The following is a 24,043-nucleotide window of genomic DNA, read 5'->3' as shown; positions in this document are numbered from 1 at the left end:
TTTGTTCCAGGTAAGCCAATAATGTGATCTGGCCAGGTGTAATGGCTTGAGAATTGGATTATGATTTTGGAGGCCTGAGTTTGAATCCCTGCTCAACTATGGAAACCCACTGAGGGACCATGGCCAAGCTTCGCTCTCTCAACCTCACAGGATGGCAAAACCAAATCTACTTTGAACACATCTTGCCATAGAAAATCCAAGGACAGGGTCATTTTATGATTGTCATAAGTAGAAAATGACTTGAAAGCACACAAGGCTAATCCAAATCTAGTGTGAAGCATTTCAAGTTGACCTCTTGTGGTGATCTCTGATTCTTCAAATGATTTCTTAACCATGCCTTTTTTCCCTTTTGCAGGTTATTTCCAGGATTTGTTGAACAAGTCAGAGAAGGCCCTTTATGAAACATTTCCAAATATGTATGGAGATCTTTACCTCCAGAATGTAAAACTTTTCAAAGACTTATATAGTGAGCTGAGACGTTACTACCGTGGTTCCAACATCAACCTTGAAGAGGCCCTTAATGAGTTTTGGACTCGCCTGCTAGAGCGGCTCTTCAAGCTTATGAATCCTCAGTACCACCTTCCTGATGAATATGTGGACTGCATGGTGAAGCATTCTGAGCAGCACAAACCATTTGGAGAAGTTCCACGGGACCTGAAGCTGAAGGCAACAAGGGCCTTCATTGCAGTTCGATCTTTTGTGCAAGGCCTTGGAGTAGGCAATGATGTTGTGCGCAAAGTCTCCCAGGTAGGTCCATAGGTACAATTCCTTTGTAATCACCATTCCTGAGAAGCTCTCAAGTATCTATTTATTCTTAATTTTTACAGTGGTGATTATTTTTATGCATATCAGGTGATATGGGCATTCCATTTTCTCTGAATGAAGTACTGGGTTGGATGAGAAAAAAACAAACTGAAACTGAATCCAGTCTGGACATAATAATTTGAGTGCACAAGTAATAATTCTTGAGAATTCCTGGAGAATGTTGTTCCCATCTTCAAAAGGGGTGGGGGAGCTGGTTTGAATAATGACTCTCCAGTCAACACGATGTCAATATCAGGAAAGCTTTTAGAGCAGATGGTTAAACACAACATCTATAAGCACTTAGAAAGTGATGCTGTGTTCACTAAAAGTCACCAGTTTTTCAAAAACAGGTCATGACAGTTTAATCTTTTCCTTTTTTTGATAGAGATACAAGTTTGGTAGATGAAGGAAAAGCTTTGGATATGGCATGTATTTTTTCAGTAAGACCTTCAACAAGTTCTCGGTGATCTTCTCACAAAGAAGCTAATAAATTCTGGACTAGAACAGTGGTTCCCAATCTTTGGTCCTCCAGATGTTTTGGACTTTAGCTCCCATAATTCCTGAGAGCTGGTAAACTGGCTGGGATTACTAGGAGTTGAAGTCCAAAACATCTGGGGGACCAAAGGTTCAGAATCACTGGACTAGATAATGCTACTGTTTGTTGGATTGTAATTGGTAATTAGTGGGGTTCTACAGAGTTGTGTCCTGAGCCCAGTGCTATTTAATATGTTTTATCTATGATTTGGAAGATGAAATAGAATATATGTTCGTCAAATTGGCAGATGAGACCAAATTAGGAAAGGTACTCCAGAAGATAGGATCATAAGCCAAAGTAACCTTATAGATTGGAGACCTTGGCCAAAGCTAACAAAATGAATTTCAATAGGGAGAAATATTAAGATACTACACTTAGGCAGAAAATATACAATGCACTGACAGACACCTGGTTGGACAATGGTACACGTGAAAGGGTCTTATTATGGGACAGTTGTTCCTGGGTCTGTCCTTTGCTGCACAACCATGGTTGAAATTGGATTTCTTTTGGAAAGAGTTCATATTATAGGTTCTTCCTTTGCCAGGGTCATCAAAAGTTTGAGGATTATCACACAAGACCTGTGTTATAAAGAAGGATTGATGTCACTTCTACAGTACATTGTTAAAGATAATGCTGGGAATGGCATTTAAGCCACTAAGTATTTGTACTTTTGTTCTCTTACTTCATGCTGAAACACATCCATATAATACTACTCTTCACTTTATGCACCAAGAATGTGCACTGTGGTTTAAAGGCTGTGGTTTGGTTGATTTATCTCCCTATGAAAAGTTATGTGATTTCACAGCACAAAATTCCATGTGTCATTTGAAGCTTATTCTTTAGAGTGCAGGTGCAAGGACTGAGTTAAAGGAAACAGTGGGTGGAAGGCTGATATTGCTCACATATTTTATACCACAAAACCCACTGGTGTTGAAGAAAAATCAGGGTGTGACTAAATTGTGAATGCTCAAATTGTACCAGCAATTGATCTCATCAGACTGAGGGGTTAGAAGAAGGGGGTGCTCTTTCATACTCTAAGTTCAAACTCAAAAAAGAGAAACATTCAAATCATAACAGTGACCAAAGCTTTGATTTATAAATTGCACATTATAAAGACATTCAAGAGTGACAAGGCTTTTATACATTTTATTAGCATTGCACTTTCATGACCCATCAAACTGTTTAAAAAAAACAGGAAAATGACATAACTGAAATTGGAATTCTTAAAGCCCTTTGCCATTTTTTTTCTTTCTTTCTTTTTTCCTTTGGCGTTTCAACCTAATCTGCATTATAACATTTGTCATGTGTTGGGCATGAAGAAATAAGTTGACTCTTTGAAGGAGACATTTTCCTTCTCAACTTTCTTCTGAACTTCTAAAATGGGAGAGAGGGAGGATGAACCACTGCTTGAGCATCATTGGTTTCAGGTCCAAGAACATGTTTCAGGGTTTCCATTCACCAATACCCATTCTTACAGCTCCTTACACGGGAATCCAGTACATAGTTTATTTCAATGAATGTGGGAGAAGTGAAGTGTCCATGGCTCAAGGTGGCTTGCTAATTCAAATAGTGTTTATGAAAGCTTAGAATTATGACCTAACAGGTACCTGATAGAATATATAGAATCCATTTAAATTCCAGCCTCACTTTAACAGTATGTTAGTTGAGAATTTTGTTTTATCCAAATACATCACATGGATTTACAAATCTTTTTCTTGATACAGAATATGAGGTTTGAAAATGTTAGAAATGAATCATAGAGTTGAAAGAGACTTTGTGGGCCATCCAGTCCAACCCCCTGCCAAGTAGCAAGAAAATCACATTCAAAGCACCCCTGACAGATGACCATGCAGCCTCTGCTTAAAAGCCTCCAAAGAAGGAGCCTCCACCACACTCTGAGGCAGAGAATTCCACTGCTGAACAGCTCTCACAGTCAGGAAGTTCTTACTAATGAATACAGGAGAATGCCAAACTGGCAGATTTCCCCATCCCTACAAACCCATTCACTTCTAAAAAAATTAATTTTAGTTACTAGTAGGTATTCAGTGGTAAGATAAGGGATTTATTTTTAGTTCAGAAGCACAAGGATGACGGAAGGTGAAGATGTGGATGAGTTCCATTCCATGTGTCTTGCTAACGGGAGTCTTGTGATCTCTTTTCCTAAAGCGTATCTAAAACCAGAAAATGAGTTTATACCATTTTGAGCCATGATTGTATTTATACCTGTAAACAAGGATATATGTCAGTCCTTAATATTCTTCCTCATTGCAGCTGTGATGATCCTCCACCCATAAATTTAGTGCAAACTAAACAAGGGAAATGGTGGTTTTTATAACAGGGACTCTGAGAGAGCCAGAAAGTAATTGGAGAGCAAGATTATGTCATTGGCCCCATGTCAAGCCAGGCTATGAGATTTATTGGTTTTTAATGACTTCTGACTTCACATTTTGCCCAAGTCAAAGTTCTGTCCTTGCCACCAGCTGCCAAACCCTGTTGTCATTCTAAGGTTTCAGCCATCTCCTTTTTCGATTTGCACTTCAGTAAGCTCTGTGTATCATGGAAGCTCTGGTGGTGATTGAAAGGCATAGGTGCAGGGTTGTGTCAAGAGAGAACAGGCTGGAAACTGCCTTATGAATTGAATATCAGAACAGGGCCAGCTGCGTAACTCTGCCCATAACCTCAAGGTTTCTCTGTAGGCCTCTCTCCAGAAAAGGCAATATGGAATTATATCTCCTAACAGTCTGTCAAAATCAGTCAGGCCCAGTTTTCATAACTGGGCCTCGAGCTTCCTGACTACGTTGAATTAAAAACAAGAATTTCTTCTTTAATGGCTTTACCAAGACATCACTAAAACATCTTTGTGCAATAGCTAGCAGATTTTCAGGAATATTTTAACTTCTATGACTGAAGTTCTTTCCTCTAAGAAAGCATTTTGTATTATCTATAAGACAACATGATTTATTTGTACCTTCCTAATCTTTTCCAGTAGGCTTACAGGATTTAATAAAATAAACCAGCGCTAGAACAAACAGTGTAAATGAATTTATGAGTGCTTTTCTTACATCACAAGATGAATTTTTGTCAGTCACTCTGTGGCGAGATCCAGGTGGAAGCAGATTACTCAGTGGACCCAGCATGCATTCCTATGTGACACTACAATTTGGAAGGATAGAGTGATCATTTTTCTCTAGATTTGTAGATCTCTGGGCAGAAAGGTCTATTCCACAGATATTAGAAATGTGAACAGCCAAGTGAGACAGACAGTGAATATTTATTAGTTTCTAATAAATATTCACTGAAATGCAAGAGGAACATCTGATTCTTTTTGTACATGAGTTGACAATCAGCAAGTGGCTATTAACAAGATTGTGTTCTACTTGGCAACCAAATGACTATGTTGATTTCACTTAACTAGCCATGCATTTCTCTGTAAAATGAACATATTGTCCACATTCTTCAAACACAAGTTGAATGATGCAAAAAAATCTCTGTTTTCTTTCTTTTTTGGCATGCATCTTCAGTCCTGAATCAAATTGTAACTGTATCAAATAATTCTTGAGAAATAGTAATCAAATTCAAAGCAACGAGTCACAATTTTGGTCAGATTTACAAGACATCTGTACCTTTCATAATTCCATTTATTAATTTGGTTTTTTTTAGATGGGAGGAAATTTCATTCTAGAATACACTAGACCATAATGTTCCAAAACAAGAAATATTAATCTTTAAGAAGGGTTGTAGTCACATCTGCACTTTTATGAAAGACTATACCATATATATACACAGTTCCCCACATATAGGCCACCACCCCAACATTTTTAAATTGATCCACATAGCCAGAAAATTGGTATTTAATATACATTAATAGGGTAGGATGCAGGATTCTCTGTTATAAAATAACGGTAATCCAGGCAAAACTACTTTTTTTTCTGGACAAGGATTTGTCAGAGTTTTTATCACCTTTCATGAAAAGCTTGCCTTCCTCTCTAAAATATCTTGTTGTGTCTAAAACTCCAATGACACTTTTGAGTTTCTGGGAGTTGTAACTTGGAGGGCTGTGATTGAATTCAGCCTCAGTGATAAGTATCAGTGTTCGGCACATTATACCAAAATATGCTGTTTCCATCACTCTTTCCATGACATTTTGTGTTAATGCTAATAGATCATCTTCACAAAGGACTGTATATATAAATGTCTCTTGTTTTTCACTTTTAATTTCTAAGTAGTTCTATTGTAACAGAGCATTCGACAATAAAGCAAATAATAGAATCATAGAGTTGGAGGAGGCCTTGTGGGCTGTCCAGTCCAGCCTCCTGCCAAGAAGCAGGAAAATTGCATTCAAAGCACCCCTGACAGGTGTCTATCCAACCTCTATTTAAAAGTCTCCAGAGAAGCCTCCACCACACTCCAGGGCAGAGAGTCCTACCACTGAACATCTCTCACAGTTAGAAAGTTCTTCTTAAAGTTCAGGTGGAATCTCATTTCCTGTAATTTGAAGCCATTGTTCCGCATCCTAGTCTCCAGGACAACAGAAAACAAGCTTTCTCCCTCCTCCCTGTGACTTCCCTCACATATTTATACATGGCCATCATGTCTTCTCCCAGGCTAAACATGCCCAGCTCTTTAAGCCACTCCTCATAGGGTTGTTCTCCAGACCCTTGATCATTTTAATCACCCTCCTCTAGACACATTCCAGCTATCAACATCTCCCTTCAATTGCAGTGTCCAGAACAGGACACAGTATTCCAGGTGTGGTCTGACCAAAGCAGAGTAGAGGGGGAGCATGACTTCCCTGGATCTAGATTAGGGGTCCTCAAACTAAGGCCTGGGAGCCAGATACGTCCCTCCAAGGTCATTTACCCAGCCCTTGCTCAGGGTCATGTCTGAAACAACTTGAAAGCACACAACAACAACAATCCTATATCATCATCCAAAAGTAGTCCCACACTTTCCATTGAAATATATTTGTTAAAATTGATCTTCATTTTAATTATTGTGTTGTTTTTAAGTGTTTTTGCACTACAGATATGTGCAGTTGGCATAGGAATCCATTCATGTTTTTTTTTTCTTCAAATTATAATCTGGCCCTCCAACTGTTTGAGGCACTGTGACCTGGCCCTCTGTTTTAAAAGTTTGAGGACCCCTGATCTAGACACTATTCTCTTCTTACTTATGCAGGCCAAAATCCCATTGGCTTTTTTAGCCACAGCGTGAGATTATTGGTTCATGTTTAACTGGTTGTCCACAAGGTTTTCAAGATCGTTTTCACATGTACTGCTATCAAGCCAGGCATCTCCCATTCTGTATCTTTGCATTTCACATTAAAATATTAATAATAAATTACACAATGTTAATAAGACAAAGTTAAAAGCCATGTCTAAAATCCATTCCTTATTTCATAGGAAATGAGGTCGCTTTCAGAACATTAAAACTGGGACAGACTTAAAAATACAAAAAGCATACGTCATTATGTGTGTGTGTTTTTAAATAGCTATTCTATACAATTAAAATGATTTGAAATTAGTTAAAAGACTATCTCCAGAATTCATAAAGGCATCTAGTTACAAATGTGTGACCAGTTTTGCAGTGTAGTGATGCGGTGCCTCTCAAGCCAACCGCTCCAATCTCTACCAGCCAGGCAGCAGCTGCTACAGTCGAAGGGGGTATGTTCCCTGTTGCTTGGGAGGCAGCTAACTGATGTTGCCTCCTGCGAGTCATCTCCAAATGTGACAGGATAAGGCAGGGTCCCATTACAATTCCCCCTCATGCTGGAAATGGTTCATCCTCAAGGGGATGGGTAGGAACATCAATCAGCTTCTTTTTGATCAACAAGGGAACAGTCCCTGGATGATCACAGCAGCTGCTACCTGGCAAAGTACTGAGGAATATGTAGATAATACACAGGTTACATATTAGAGAATTCCTGCCAGGATATTTTTTAAAAATGTTGTGTTTAATGTACAGTGTTGTTTGCATTATGTAATGTGTACAGTTTATGCATGTCATCTTCCCTTAATGTTGTTTTATATACATGAACCTTTTTATATGTTCATAAAATATCAATTAAAAACATTCCAAACAACGTGCTATTAAAAGCCCATTGCAGACAGTTCCTAAAAGCTTTTTAGAGCTGGAAAATTCACACTTGGCAGCAGAAGGAAAGCAAGGAGAGAGAAGAAAAAATACACAGACCTAGTATAGCACAAGATGTTCTTGGGGATTCAAATCTAATTCAGTTCTTTTTAACCCCAAGGGTTTAAAATCGACGTTATTTTAGTCTGAGTCAACTTTGCTGTTAAGTCTAGGGCTGGGGTTTTGAGTGAGCGGGTTGCACGGGTGGATGGGAGGTTCCTTAACCTTTCTACCGCAAAGCACTTCTCATTTCCATTTTGCCAGTGTTCATTGGCTTTTATTTTTTGAGGATGTGCTTATGCTGATACAGTTGCCATTGTGCATTTCTGCAGATTATCAGTATTAGCACAGCCTCACCTATCAGCATTTAAAGACCAGCTGCTTTGCTTTGTTTTGTTTAATAGAACTCAATGCTCTTTTGAGGCATACGTACACAGCATATACACGGCAAACATTCAATGCCAAGACACAGATTCACATACAATACACAAACATTAAAAAACATTTATCAAAATATTAAAATACACCATTTATAACCGTCAGGGGAAACCTTTACTTTACCTTTTGTTGTTGTTGTTGTTGTTTTTGTTCATTCATTCAGTCGTTTCCAACTCTTTGTGACCTCATGGACCAGCCCATGCCAGAGCTCCCTGTCAGCCATCACCACCCCCAGCTCCTTCAAGGTCAATCCAGTCACTTCAAGGATGCCATCCATCCATCTTGACCTTGATCGGCCCCTCTTCCTTTTTCCTTCCATTTTCCCAAGCATAATTGTCTTCTCTAAGCTTTCCTTTCTTCTCATGATGTGGCCAAAGTACTTCATCTTTGAATTGTCGAAGGCTTTCATGGCCGGAATCACTGGGTTGTAGGTTTTTCCAGGCTATATGGCCATGTTCTAGAGGCATTTTTTCCTGACGTTTTGCCTGCATCTATTGCAAGCATCCTCAGAGGTAGTGAGGTCCTACTTCCAACAGACCTCACTACCTCTGAGGATGCTTGCCATAGATGCAGGCGAAACGTCAGGAAAAAATGCCTCTAGAACATGGCCATATAGCCCGGAAAAACCTACAACAACCCAGTACTTCATCTTTGCCTCTACTATTCTTCCCTCCAATGAGCAGTCAGTATGGACTGGTTGGGTCTTCTTGCAGTCCTTTATCTTTACTATAATATATATGATCATCACATGACCATTTTTAACATTGAAGTGAGCTCACATGGGGAAGCATGTGATGGATAATGGCATTCTCACTTCAATAAGGATGCGTGCGGCATTAATATGGTTACTACAGATGTTGGGTACTTCCCATTCAAGGGAGAATTGTGTTAACGAAGTAGCTCCACATTTTGAGTATTTGCAGAGGGGCTATTTCCAAAACACATACATCGACCCCTACCTCTGTAGCATAATGGAAGTAAATGCAGTGGGGAAACAAATGCCACTGGAAATATAGAGGATTATAGTACATTCTCATTTTGCCGTCATTCTGCCTTCAGGTGCACTTCTTTTCCACAGCTTCTTTTTTGTTGTTGCTGTTGTTTTGCCTTCTTTTGTTTAAAGTTGGTGATTCCCTGCCAGGCAGAAAATCTTAGAGTATTAGTAACTTTTTGTGGCTGTATCATGTTATATGAAAGCAAAAACTTCTACCACACATTTTTCCAAATTTCTTGGAATATAGATACAACAACAACATCAATCGCTGTGAAATGCACAAAGAAGGTTGTTGTTGTTGTTGTTGTTGTTGTTGCATTTGACCAAAAAAGTATTTCTCCCTTTCCTCTCCTTCCCCGTGTTCACAAAGAAATGCTGAGAGTATCTCTCAGTACAGTTCATAACCGCACTATAATGACTGGTGACAGCCTTCTTGAACTGTCTGTGTTTATAGTTACGAAGGCACAACACCAAAGGGGTGTGCTTGTTCTGTTGCATTAGCTTCTGTAGTCACTATCTGGGTTTATTAAAATGACATCCTTCCTTATCCTGTTTTTGACATACTCTTGATTATGTGGCCCTTTGCCCTGGCAGGGCATGAATCCACATAATTCTTTGGTTTTTGGTTTTGCAAAGGCCAAGGAGATTTGAAAGAGAAGAAGAATGCCCTCAAATCATCGTCTGACTCATCTCTGTTTCAGTGGAGGTTATTTTCATAATTAGTACGCTGAATTGACAACTGTATGATCCTGATGGTATAAATAAGCCTTTAATTCAAGAGTAGGGAATTTGGACCCTCCAGATGTTATGGGGCTGCAACTCCTGGAAACTGCCATTCAACAACACCTAGAGGGTCTTACATTCCCATACCCTGCCTTAACAAGTTTCATCATTATGGATTAGATCCAAATTTTGTCATTTGTGAAGCAAACCCACTGAAATCAATGGGTCTTTAGTTAGTTATTACTATTTCAATGTTTGCAACCTTTGAAATTAATGGATGTTGCATTAGGACTGTTGTAAGACCTATTGGTTCCAGGAGATAAATTCCCCAAAGTGAGCAACTTGACCAGGTCGAGTGCTCCACTTCAGGAACACAAAATGTAAAATAAGATAAGAACCTTTTCCAAGCAAGCATTTACATGCTTTAAATGGGGTTTTCTCTACGTCCTGCTGAAATTTGAAAGCAAATTGCTACAGGGCATTTAAATTAAGTAAAATGCTTCAATTATGGTATGTGGCTTTTAAATGAGGGCAGCCAAAACCGATTCAATAGTGGAATTTGCAACACAATTTTGGATGCATTTTTTTCACTGATATCTTTGTGCACACATATATGTGTGTATGTGTACACAAAAATATGGTTAGGTCCCATGCAACCCACAGGTAGCTGAATGTTTCCTAATCCAAGGTAGTCTGACTGGGGCTCGGTCTACACTGCCATATTATCCAGTCTATTAAGTTGGTCATCCAATGTTTGAAATAGATTAATCTCCCAGCATTATATCAGAAATATGTGAGCCCCCTCTACATTTTTGAGAAAGGTTTGCAATTGATAAACAGATGAACCCAAAGCCCTTCCCATCATTCCTCTGAATAGAATTGAGATAGCTAAGTGCCTTTTCAAAAAGCTCCTCATGGGACAACTCAGGACCCTTCCACACAGCCCTATATCCCAGAAGATCAAGGCAAAAAATCCCACATTATCTGAGTGTGGACTCAGATAACCCAGTCCAAAGCAGATATTGTGGGATTTTCTGCCTTAATATTCTGGGATATAGGGCTGTGTGGAAGGGCCCTCAGAAGAGAACACTTAGGAATATTAGTAGAAGAGAGAAAACATGTGGAAGGAGATGGGAACTGACAGCTGCCATTGTAAGATAGTCTATGTCCCTTTTGTGTTAATTTTAATAAATGTGTATGCATCTCTTAGTAAATTTATTAGGCTTCTGAGGGCCCTTCCACACAGCCATATAACCCAGAATATCAAGGCAAAAAAAATCTCACAATATCTGCTTTGAACTAGGATATATGGCAGTGTGGATTCAGATAACCCAGTTCAAAGCAGATATTGTGGGATGTTCTGCCTTGTTATTCTGGGTCATATGGCTGTGTGGAAGGGCCCTGAATTTAACCAAGGAACTAGTTAAATTATTCCACTTCCAACTATGTCAATTCTGCATGCCTAGACTGGTGTTCATGGGCATCTGTTTATATGTTGAACTTGAAAAGGCAGAAGCACTTAAGAACATTCCCATTGAGCATATTTGGATTCTGTGTCGAAATTAAATGGCACATACTTATTCTATTCTGTCAGTTATTCAGACAGAAAGTATAAGTAATATACTTACTTACTTTACTTACTTTACTTAAGTAACAAGTATAAGTAATATATGGTTATCTAATCAAAGTGTAGCTGATCTCTTGGCTAGAATAACATGACCCCAGAATAATGAAACACACATGCTAAAAACAGGCTATCTTGAACTGCTACTGAATTATTTAGTTATTCCTAGGGGATTATGGTGCATATTTCTTTTTGAGCAAAGTGAAACTTCAAAAACAGTGAGGCAGATCTGAACAAGTCTTCAGATCTTGTGTGACTGTTGGGAAATGCCTCTTTAATCTCCTTAAAGGGTAAAGTCAATCCTCAGGTGTCTTGCAAAGTGCTGCACCACACCTGCTCAGTGCAAGCACGTCGGAACATTGCATTGCAATGGAAGAGCGCCTAGTCACCATGTTGTATCCTTCCACACTGTGTCTAAGGGAGACCATAAGGAATACACTTCAGGGGAGCTGAGTTTCCATAAAGATCGTACCGTTATTTTTCTTGACTGAGTTGTCAAATGGCATTAGGGGAAACTTCACAGTCCTGAAGAACTGACCTGGTCTGAACTGATCTTAATGAAATTCTTGTGTTAATAAAAGTGGCATTGACAGGAACACAGGCAGGCATTTCAGCGCATGGGATCACCAGAATGGGATTGACGGGGCTTGGTGAGATCAATCATTGTCATCTACTACCTTCCATGTTGCTCCAGATTATTTAAAAGCAAAGGTATAAATGCTCCCAGGAAGCAGATTAAGTCTATAAAAGCTTATTCTAGAACTTTGTTCTCTCCTGTTAGCAATACTTTCTAGAATTAATTCAGTTTGACACTACTTTAACTGCCATGGTTCAGTGCTATGGAATCCTGGGATTTATAGTTTGAAGAGGCATGTGCAGTCTTCAGTAGACAAGTCAAAGACATTGTAAAATCACAACTCTTGTGATTTCATAGCATTGAGCCATGGAAGATAAAGTGATGTCAAACTGCATTAATTCTACAGTATAGATGCATCCTCAGTCAGTTTCCAAAATTCTATAAGATCACCTTGTGTACTGATATTCCAGAGTAACACGACTATGTCTTTGAACTCTACACAGATTATTTAAAGATGTACAAAATATGCTGTCCCTCCTTATGTTGGCTGCAGTTCTACTACTCTGTTTGCCAGCCATCCAGATGTAGCAGACTGTAGTCTGATCACTAATCATTGCATGTCATAGCTATCATTATTTCCACCCATATAAACTTTTAACAGTTTTGAATTACCAAAAGAAAGTTGATCTGGCAGGAGTTTCAATGAAAAGTTGGCCCACATTTTCAAATATAGTTCCAAGTAGGAGAGAAGCATGTGGATCAAAGCAGCACTTTCCCCAAATGCCACAAACATTAACTGATGAGGACAATCCGATCAAACTTTTAGTACTTTTAAGTTCCATTGATTTCAGCACACCCATTGGAAGCAATGGGGCTTGGTTTGGCCCCATATTGTGATTGTTAGATTTGTGTCTTACATTTTCCTACAATACTACATACCAAAGAAAAGGTAGGTGTGCTGCCATATTTAGGACATTTGTTATGCAAAAACAAAACAAAACCCTGAGAAATCAGTGAAGTGGAAGTCATCCTTAAAGACTTAAACCTTTTTCTGTCCTAGCCATTCCTGCAGAATGTGAGGACAGCTTGCAGATGGGGTCCTATTTGCTCATTCAACTCAGTTTCACTCTTCAGTCAAGGCAAAACATTGTGCTCAATTTTTTTTAAAAAAAAAACATAAAATACATCAGAATACTATTGCACTTTTCAGATGCTGCCTGGAAGGTCAGATTACATTAGCAGTAGCTATGCTGTCACCTACTCAACATCCAAAAATATATATCCTCTCTAGAAATTTTCTAGGTCCTCTGGGCGATGCTATGACATGTTTCAACCAGAAGTTACTATTAAGTTTCCTTGAAAGACCTAGCAAATTACTGGAGATCACCCATTTCAATAAAGTTCATGAATAGTCATGTTTTCCTGTTTCCATGGTTCGCTGAGAAACATATATCCCACTGATATGGGGGTTGTACTGTAATTTATAAAAAGACTGGCAGGTAAAGCTTGTACACAGAAAGATTGCCGGTAAAGAATAGGCTGATGTAAAAACCAACTCCTTGAACAACAATGCTCTAACTCAGTGCTTCTCAACCTGTGGGTCCCCAGGTGTTTTGGCTTGCAACTCTGAGTTTACCGGCTGTTAGGATTTCTGGGAGTTGAAGGCCAAAATATTTGGGGACCCACAGGTTGAGAACCACTGCTCTAACTGGTTGGCTATGAGAGGTGTGGCTGATGTTGGATCAGAATACATATCCTGAAGCCTGAAAAGAAGCTATCATTCTATGATTTGTTGTGGTATTCACTATAATTTAATATTTCACCCATCAGAAGTTATCAAATTACCTTTTCACTGGGTTTCTATATACAAGAACCAATGCACTTCTATTTATTTACTCTCCCCAACACACTAAATCTAAAAGGTGTCATATATGAAGGTAGCTACATAAATCCAAAACACATAGTACATGTACATGGTGAGCTGAGCCTCAGAATGTTAGATGACAGAAGCTAAACACGTGCATTATCTTGGCATAGAATGAAAGAAATTACTTTCCATTCCAAGGTGACCTACCATCCATGTGGATACATTCTCAGACAGACTATAGTTATGTGAAACCATAGTTATGACTTAATACCATTAAATTATCTCACTTTGAGTCCCAGCATACCATAAACTTGCATCAGAGAATCTTGTATCAGATAATCTAAAGATTCTAAAGATGTTTCCTCCTAGAACAATGGTTCTTAACCTATGGGTTCCCAGATGTTTTGGTCTTCAGCTCCCAGAAATCCTAAAAGTGGTAAACTGGCTGGGAGTTCTGGGAGTTGTAGGCCAAACCACCTCGGGACCCACAGGTTGAAAACCACTATCCTAGAAATTTGGTTTGTCCGGTGTAATTCTGTGGTAACTTCCAGGAGAAGTATACCATAGAATCATCTGGAGGACCTAGAAATTTTTTAGATTATTTCTCTCTGGATGCAGGTAAATTAAACTGTGGATACGGGTTCCATGGTTACAAGGGTCTTATGGTAGTGTAAAATTTAAGAAATCATTTTTCACGGCTACTGTTTGCAGTTTTTTCCCCAAGAACCTCATTTAGTCAAAGATATTTGGATGATGTATTTATATTGGAGAGTCTGATCCAGCAACTGCATCAATCTTCCAGTGCAAGTGCTTGAAAATATATCTTCAAAGCTTTGTAGCTAACTCAGAATGCCTGAATATTTCTGTGGCACACTAAGTTGTATAGTTTGTGATAGGCATAGATGTATTTCACCTTCTACTGCTTCTGTAGTTTATTCTTTGTTAACTTCTGCTTGATTGTATTATAAAACAGAGCTTACTTGGAACAAATCCAGCGCTGGCATATCTTCTATCTTTGCCAAAACAGCAATAAATCTGAAGAAAAATCTGCAGGATCCATCCATGCTCAGATCCTTGGATTTTTTTTAAAGTATGATTACAAAAAGGCATGTGAAAGAATAAGAGGAGGGAAATGAAAGAAAAGATGTGAGGAAATACAGACAATATGAACAAGAGCTAGGCATGTACAGAGATGCAAGCTGGCCTTATGTCCAAAAATACTTTTTTTAAGATGACACCTGTAAATTATACATTCATATGTAGCTAAAGCCAATAAGGTCTTCTAACTAGACATCCATAGACATGAAACTGGGATTCAAATTGTTTGTATAGCTGAACTCTGTCAATCTTGGTCCTCATCCATCCATGTTTTAGAAATCGTTCTGGATTTAAGATGCAATATAAACGAAAACCATTCTTAGAATGAGCTTAAAATTCAATTCCATGTTCTATTTTCTATTTTGCTTGTGGATATCATGACTTAATTTAATATTTGTGGTCCTTTTTTCACATTATTCTCATATGGTGAAAATCATGATCTATCATACCTTTACACTTCTTTACATTCCAACGTTGTCAAAGTTTCCAGGAGGGATGATGCTGAATTGGGTGGGAATGGAAACTTGGCTTTCTTCCACATAGCTGTCTTATGCCAGCATTGTTGGGTAACACTACAGAGCATTGACATGTTGCCATGTAATGTAATATAATTCTAAGTACTTTATTAGAGAGTAAAATACAGAGTCACATGTTTTGACTTTTTATCTGCTGCAATGTGTTCCCAATTTAATATCACTTTGAATCCGGGAAAAGTTCACATTCAGTGAACTTCAGAGTGTTGTCCAAGATCACCATTAAATTGTATCAAAACAGTACCGGTAGTCCCCAGGTTATGAACAAGATAGGTTACGTAGGTTTGTTCTTCATTTGAATTTGTATGTAAGTCAAAACAGGTACATTTTTAAGTGTAATAGATATGTTGATACACAGACAGACATTCAGACAGGCAGGCATACTTTGGATAGTATAGGGAAGAGTTAACACCCCTGTGGTGTTCATTTTTCTGTCTATGCCCCTGTTTAAAAGACTTCACCTCACTTTCTGTCCCTGTGGAAACAAGGATTGGTGATAACGCTTCAATAGAGATACTTTTTCCCAATGATAACTCTTCCAGGAGAGAACAGGAGTTCACTCACTTCCTGTTGTTCTCTCCCCCATTCTTAACTATGAGTCTTTTGTTAGTCAGATGACTGTATCTCAGGGACTGCCTGTACACACACACACACACACACACACACACACACACATATATATAAACACATACAACTCCTAATTGTTCTTATTCAGTGCAGTGCAGTGCAGTATCTATTTTGCCATATCCCTTGACTATACTTTGCTTATCAGAATAGCATAGATACTAGGAAGGGAGTAGGAAAATGTTATTAGGCTCGAAAGATTGAGTGTTATCAAGTACAAAGGACTAGACGAAACCTTTTTTAGACTTGACTCATACGTTTTGTTCATTTGCAACTCACGGGGTAATGTGTCCTTTCTGGTATCTGAGCACAGCGTGGAATAACGTTGTTATATAGAGACTAGATGCTTGCAAATAAACTGAAGGTCAGTTCATCCTGTTCTGAATGGGGTTGCACTAAAACTATGATTGCAAACTGTGGTAACTGTGGTGATATTAGAGCACATCTTAGCTTTGGTAACCCAAATGGAAAGCATATCATGAACCATCTTTTACTAGTTGCACAAAGTTTTCGAGCAACAACTCCCTTGGAACAAACACGCATGGGCCACAATTACTTACTTGCTTGCTTACTTACTTACTTACTTAGGCAATCCCTCGTAGCTTGAGGATTATGGTTCTCCAAGTGTAGTGTCTTGATGGTGGGTCCATAGGTAGCTGTGGAGCCCTATTCTTGATCCACATATTCTCCCGCAGTGAGGAAATTGGTTTCCAGGTGGAAGGTAGGGTTGACTTGATGCACCTTCCTCCCTTTCGCCCTCCATTCATGCCTCTTTGAATTCTGAAGCACTGCTGGTCACAGCTGGCCTCCAGTTAGAGGGCTCAGGGGTTAGGGCTTCCCAGTTCTTGGTGTCTATGCCACAGTTTTTAAGGTTGGCTTTAAGCCCATCTTTAAACCTCTTTTCCTGTCCATCAACATTCCATTTTCCGTACTTGAGTTGGGAATATAGTAACTGCTTTGGGAGATGGTGATTGAGCATTAGGACAACGTGACCAGTCCAGCAAAGTTGATGGCATAGGAGGATCACTTCAATACTGATGGTTTTTTCTTCTTCTAGCATGCTAACATTTGTCTGCCTTTCTTCCCAGTAGATTTGCTGGATTTTTCAGAGGCAACACTCTTGGAATCGTTCCAGGAGTTGAGTGTGACATCTATAGACAGTCCACGTTTCGTAGGTGTATAGCAGGGTTGGGACAATAGCTTTATAAACAAGCACCTTGGTATCCCTACAGATGTCCTGGTCCTCAAACACTCTCTACTTCATTCAGAAAAATGCTACATTCTCAGAGCTCAGGCAGTGTTATATTTCAGTGTCAATGTTTACTTTTGTGGAGAGGTAGCTGCCAAGGTAGCAGAAATGGTCAACATTTTCTAATGTTACACAATTAAGCTCTGTTTCTGGCATTGCACAGGGATTGGCTGGTGGCTGCTGGAACAGCACTTTGGTTTTCTGGATGTTCAATGACTGGCTGAGCTTCTTGTGTGCTTCTGCAAAGGTGTTTAGGGTGGCTTGTAGGTCTTCTTCTGAATGTGCACATACTACATTTCCATCAGCATATTGGAGTTCCCTACAGATGTTGCTGTAACCTTGGTTTTGGCTTTCTGTCTGCTGAGGTTAAATAGCTTGCCATGTGTCCGATAGATTATTTCCACTTTGCCATCATGCCATCATGGAGGAGCCACAGGAGTTCACAAATTTGTCAGGGCATCCGATTTTTTGAAGGATGGTCCAGAAAGCGCTGTGATTCACTGTGTCGAATGCCTTTGCAAGGTCAATGAATGCCATGTACAGAGGTTGATTTTGTTTCCTGCATTTTTCTTGGAGCTATCGTGCAGTGAAGACCATGTCCACTGTTCTTCTGGAAGGGCGGAATATGTTCTGGGATTCCTTCACATTGTAATGATTATTAATCATCCTTGGGAGTTTAATTAGTATCTTGCATGTTAAACAACACTTTTAATGGGTTTTTCTGTTTTCACGTAGTAATGAAGTGGGTACAGATTTGTTGGTACATGTGGATGTTTTTGTTTGTTTGGCTGATTAGATTTTTCTTCTTGAAAAATGCACCTTTGAATTGCCTTGCTGTTTGCAGCAGAACTAAAGCGCCACCCAGTGACAACCAAAGTGGACTGTAAAGATTTAGATAAAATGAAGTAGAAGTGGGTAGAGTCTTCTGCCATGGTCCAACTAAATGTGGCTGGACTGGGGACCCTGTGCACACCAGAGTGTATACATAAAATCCCCTTTTTTTCTGAGAAGTTGACAAACAGGTATCAAGGCCATTGTCCATTCCTGACATTGTCTTGCTCTTTGCACCACATCTCCAAGACTCTTACAGTCAGCATGGTCACTAGACATATGGCAAGGCGATTCTGGTGGTTGGAATTTTTAAAAAAAATCGAAACTGTAATTCCACTACCTGACTTTTTGCAGAATAGTGATTATGGACATGGGGGACTCGTATAACTATTATGAGTACTACTTTCCATGAGTCTGTCAAATCATCTTTCAAAGCCATTTAAGATGTCTACCAGCACATCATGCAGTTGTCTATTCTATAAATCAGTGGTTCTCAACCTGTGGGTCCCCAGGTGTTTTGGCCTACAACTCCCAGAAATCCTAACAGCTGGTAAACTGGCTAGGATTTCTGGGAGTTGTAGGTCAAAAACAGCTGGGGACCCCAGGTTGAGAACCACTGCTATAAATACTTGTATAGTGCTAGGTGATGAAGCACTTTATCTTCCTTGATATTTCATTCCAATTGTCCTCAACCTGATGTTGTAGATGAAGATAATCTCTGTGCCCAATGTCTATGTACCATTCACAATTCTACAAACCTCCATCATGCCCTCCTTGAAAAGAACTTAGTTGCTATTCTTTATAGAGGAAAATGCTTCAGTCTTTCCTGTAAAGTAAATGACATACCTCAGTGATTTATTCGATAATGTACATTGCTGTCTCTCCAGTTCTTCCGATTGGTGAGATGAAGTGACTGGTATGAAAGAAGTGTGGACTATTGCTACAGTATTCCGTGTGTTACTGTGTCATTAATTATATAAGGCCATTACATTATTGGCAGTTTTATTTTCAGTACATTTCCTAATAATCAGGAGCCCCTGGTGGCACAGTGGGTCAAACTGCTGAGCTGCTGAAATTGCTGACCAAAAGGTTGGTAGTTTGAATCCGGGAAACGGGGTGAGCTCCCACTGTTGCCCCAGCTTCTGCCAACCTAGAAGTTCGAAAACATGCAAATGTGAGTAGATTAGTAGGTACTGCTTCAGCGGGAAGGTAATGGCACTCCATGCAGTCATGCTGGCCACATGACCTTGGAGGTGTCTACAGACAACTCCACATCTTTGGCTTAGAAATAGAGATGAGCACCACCCCCCAAAGTCGGACATTATGAGACTTAATGACAAGGAAAAACCTTTACATTTACCTTTACCTTCCTAGTAATTGCTAATATTGCTAATATCAAACCCACATTTTCCATAACTTTTCTTACTGATCAAACATGCTCAGTATTCATTGACACTGTAGATTGGGAAGGTTAGCTTTGGTAATTTGTTCAATATTTGAATAGCAGAAATATCCACTTGTACAGTTGTATTGGATTGTGGTGTTTTAAAAACAATCATGAAATGGAAACCTCAAGCCAGTGATCCCTGTTGTACAACCATGTATAGCTTATAGTTAGGATCTTTAAGGATCAATGGTACATTTACTCAGCGGAAGAGTATCTACTTGTACAACCTTCTACAAACAGTGTGGCTTCTTGTCCAAATGTGTTTGTGTTCCTTTCCAAGTGGCATAAGTTTAATGCCATCGTAGGATAGTTACCATTACAGCAGTCCCTAGAATTCCCAAACTAATAATAATAATAATAATAACAACAACAACAACAAAAACAACAACTTTATTTTTATACCCTGCCTCCATCTCCCCAAAGGGACTCATATGGCTTACACATGACAAGAAGCCTAAAAACAACGCATAAAATAAACACACAATACAATAAAACCAATAGTACATAAAACAACAATTTAAAACTCAAACCAACGCCCAATAACCTATGGTGGCAACTGCTGTAAGACATAGCCAAATTGTAAACAAAACAAGGGAATGGGATAGTGCAAATTGTAGCTAAGGAACAAGGGCATGAGATGAAAGTGCAGTGCCATGTCATTAATTGCGGGCCATTGGGGCTAGACATTCTCCAAGGCTTGTTTAAACATCCAAGTCTTCAAAACCCTACGAAAGAGTTTGGCTTCTAACAAAGCAAATTGTTTTGGAAGTCACTATGACTAAACTGAAATTGTCATAATTTGGCTATATTATGAGACAGCAAAACTCATTAGAAAATATAACAATATTTGGTAAAATGGGGAAAGGTAGGAAGAGGAAAACTGCATTAGAGATAAGACTCCATCAAGAAGGAAATAGTCTTGAGTCTTTAAGAACTCCGCAGGGCTGTTGTAGATAGGGTGACTTGGAGGTCTCTCATTCATAGGGCTGGTTGGCAACTATGGTTGGCAAAGCAGACTTGGCGACTATGAACAACAACAACAACAAAACAACAACAATGTGGCCAATGACTCTTATTAGGATTCACTTATGTTCTCAAGAGCTTCTTTAATGATAAATACATTGAGGGAATGATAGGAAATTTTAGTAAATCATCACCTTCCCACTACCCATCCAAGTGAGAAATGGAGTGAATGACCACAAGATTGGGTCCAGGTACCCCCAGCAGTTTGATTTCTTCCCAGCAATCAAAGATTTTACTTAATTGAGTACACCTCAACATGAAAACCGGTGTTATAGAAGTCCGTTTTTAAAAAGACATGGAGCAGCAGTGAAGAAAAGAGAAAATAATTTGTGAATAATCAAATATATGAAGGTTAAACTCACAACTACATTTATTTTTTGGTGTGTCTCACATCCAAAAATGGATTTAAATTTGTAATAAATGGGGCTCATCTCTGGATTTTCTACACTGAATCAACCATTTATTTCTCTGCTTAACAAGTTTAACCATCTGTAAAATAGTCCACATGGTCTACTCTGCTCCCCATTCACATCCTTTATCATTTTCAGAGCTCTTTTCTCATTTATTCTATGTTTTGTATTGTGAAGCATCTTTGTTTTTCTCTATTAAGAAAAAGAACATTGACGTAAGAAATCCCTTTTTTTAAAGGTCCCACTGAGCCAGTATTGCAGCCGGGCCATCATGAAGCTGATGTATTGTGCCCATTGTCGTGGTATGTCGAATGTCAAACCATGTAACAGCTACTGCCGCAATGTCTTGAAAGGCTGTGTGGCCAACCAAGCAGACCTTGACCCTGAATGGAAGAACCTAATAGGTAAGAGGTGCAGGCAACTCACTTTCAAATGCTTTTCACTCTGGCTTTGATTGTTCATATAGTGCATGTCCCACCTTTAATCAAGGCAGCAGTTGAGAGACCATGCAGAGAAATTGATCGATATATTCAGAATCCTCTTTGCTAAATTTGATGGCATAAGTCAGTATTACATCTCCACAACTCAAATTTTGGTTATTTTGGGGAGATTGGAATTCTTTGCCAGCAACACAATGACCAAGATCTTCACCCAATCCTACTTGGCTCTTCCAATGTGCCTTTAGGAGAGTCACCATATATCACATTTCTGTCTGTTCCATCTACAGTTTCGTCCTCATGATGCACTTTTCCCCCGCCCTTAATTAAGACCTAACCCCACTGTTCGTCCCTTATGAGCTCCTCCCTCACAAATACACTTTTCACTACTATCTCATCCAGGGTTTTATCATTTTTATCTTGTGCACCTGGCCTGCCCATTGTGGGTTTTTTTTCATTATATTATTTTGGAACTGCTGATTTTATTTTATTACTTTACGTATTTTATTTTATTTTGATGTGATTTTTCGTTGCTTTGTATTTTTGTTGCTTTGTATTTTATTTTGTTGTCTTGACCTCATGTTAGCTGCCCCAAGTCCCCTTTGGGGAGATCGTGGTGGGGCATAAATAAAGATTATTATTATTTTCGAAGGCTTTCATGGCTGGAATCACTAGGTTCTTGTGGGTTTTTTCGGGCTATAGAGCCATGTTCTAGAGGCATTTCTCCTGACGTTTCGCCTGCATCTATGGCAAGCATCCTCAGAGGTACCTCAGGAGAAATGCCTCTAGAACATGGCTCTATAGCACGAAAAAACCCACAAGAACCTATTATTATTGTTATTGTATTATTATTATTATTATTATTATTATTATTATTATTATTATTATTGGAGATGGAGGATCATCAGAAAGAGATCTAGCTATTTTCCTGGAGCTCAATGTGTTACAAGGACGTAATCTGCTGGACCTCCCAAGAACCCATAGAGATCCCTTTAGATGCATATTGTAGCTACATTCAGCTATAGGAGAAGTCCTGGACATGTCTCTGTAGGTTCTCCTGCTCCTGACCATGGCTTTGTGGCAGAGGTGCTGCATTGTTTAAAAGTGGGGCCAAGGGAGCACAATGAGACAGGCATAGGTGCCAGACTTACGTCTCCCTGTGCAGGATTCCCCCACTGTCAATTTGTGTGCCTTTTAAATGGCCACTTCATCCATAGAGTATAGGTATGGCCTTCAAAGCATTCTTGGACTAGAGCAGTGGTTCTCAACCTGTGGGTCCCCAGCTGTTTTGGCCTACAACTCTCAGAAATCTCTGCATGTTTACCAGCTGTTAGGATTGCTGGAAGTTGAAGGCCAAAACATCTGGGGACCCACAGGGTGAGAGCCACTGGACTAGAGGCTTGTGGCCTTTCAAGTGTTATTGGAATTCAACTCCCATCAGCACTACTCAACAGAGCCAGGAATGAGGAAGATTGGCAACTGCAATCTCTCACTATCTGGTGTGCTACTGCTGTATGTGGTATGTCCTTATGTCAATGTGGCCATGAATCCTCCAGATATATGTCAGAGTTTTAAAAACAACTGTGCAAAGTGCTGCATTGTATTTCCCAAATAAATTCAGCACAATGGGTAGCTTCTTTAACATCCAGGATAAAACCAGAGCTGACAACCTCCACAGGAAGCCCAGATGCTTCCCGTCATTGCTTTGGAGTTAGGACTAAGTACAAACTTCCATTACAGCCTCCCACATTCTTAGAATGGATGCTTTTAAGCACTGAAGAATTTCAGAGCTGGCTTTGGAACTGCCTGATTTAATACTGAGCAATGATGTGTCTGTAGCTCTTAGTGATCACTACATTTCCCTCTGTTTGTGGGGGAGGGCTAAAAAAAACCTAGCTTTGGGGTGATGATTAAAGGAGGATGGGTGCCCTTTAGTTGAAAGCTGGACCACTGAAAACCCTCCCATGCTTAAGTTAATTAACTAATTTTCTAGTGAAAACTGACTTAAATTGAATAACATTTAGGAGCTGTGCCTCCCTTTTTTCTCTTATGAACTCTTTAAGTATCTGCCCTTTTACAGACGTTCGTGGAGGACTAATATTGGTCCACAAAGTGAACTAAATACTTGCTGAGGTTATCAAGGAAGAAAAAGGCTTTGCAATATTTCCTTGTAATTACCTTGTGATTTTAGAACAGTGGGCATGGTTTTAAAGCCTTGACAGATGACATTGTTATCCATTCAGCCCTCAGATAAGGAGACCCCGGTGGCACAGTGGGTTAAACCCCTGTGCCAGCAGGACTGAAGACCAACAGGTCGCAGGTTCGAATCCGGGGAGAGGCGGATGAGCTCCCTCTATCAGCTCCAGCTCCTCATGCGAGGACATGAGAGAAGCCTCCCACAAGGATGATAAAAACATCAAATCATCCGGGCGTCCCCTGGGCAACATCCTTGCAGATGGCCAATTCTCTCATACCAGAAGCAACTTGCAGTTTCTCAAGTCGCTCCTGACACGATTTTTTTAAAAAGCCCTCAGATTTCAGCTGCTTTTGTAAAGCATGCTGTTGTTGCTTAGTTTTGTTGAGAAAGATTTTGAAAATAAAATTTTGCAAGAAACCCTATCCCCCTGAAAAAGCACCACTATGTTTTCAATATAATAGCATGATAGCACGAAGTCTGACTTGTAACATGTTGGACCT

The 24,043-nt window shown here is 39.4% G+C and overlaps 1 protein-coding gene across 1 annotated transcript in view; it reads left to right on the top strand.

The window, feature by feature from the left end:
• GPC1 (glypican 1) overlaps positions 1 to 24,043 on the top strand; it is a 275,461-nt gene that overhangs the window by 237,581 nt on the left and 13,837 nt on the right. The window contains exons 3-4 of the mRNA XM_060767941.2: positions 356 to 747; positions 21,148 to 21,313. Coding sequence (XP_060623924.2) covers positions 356 to 747; positions 21,148 to 21,313 — 558 coding nt within the window. The remainder of the gene's footprint in view (positions 1 to 355; positions 748 to 21,147; positions 21,314 to 24,043) is intronic.

This window comes from Anolis sagrei, chromosome 3 (assembly GCF_037176765.1).
Source record: "Anolis sagrei isolate rAnoSag1 chromosome 3, rAnoSag1.mat, whole genome shotgun sequence".
NCBI lineage: Eukaryota > Metazoa > Chordata > Lepidosauria > Squamata > Dactyloidae > Anolis > Anolis sagrei.
Note: the sequence above shows the minus strand (reverse complement) of the source record. Positions and strands in the feature narration are given on the sequence as shown.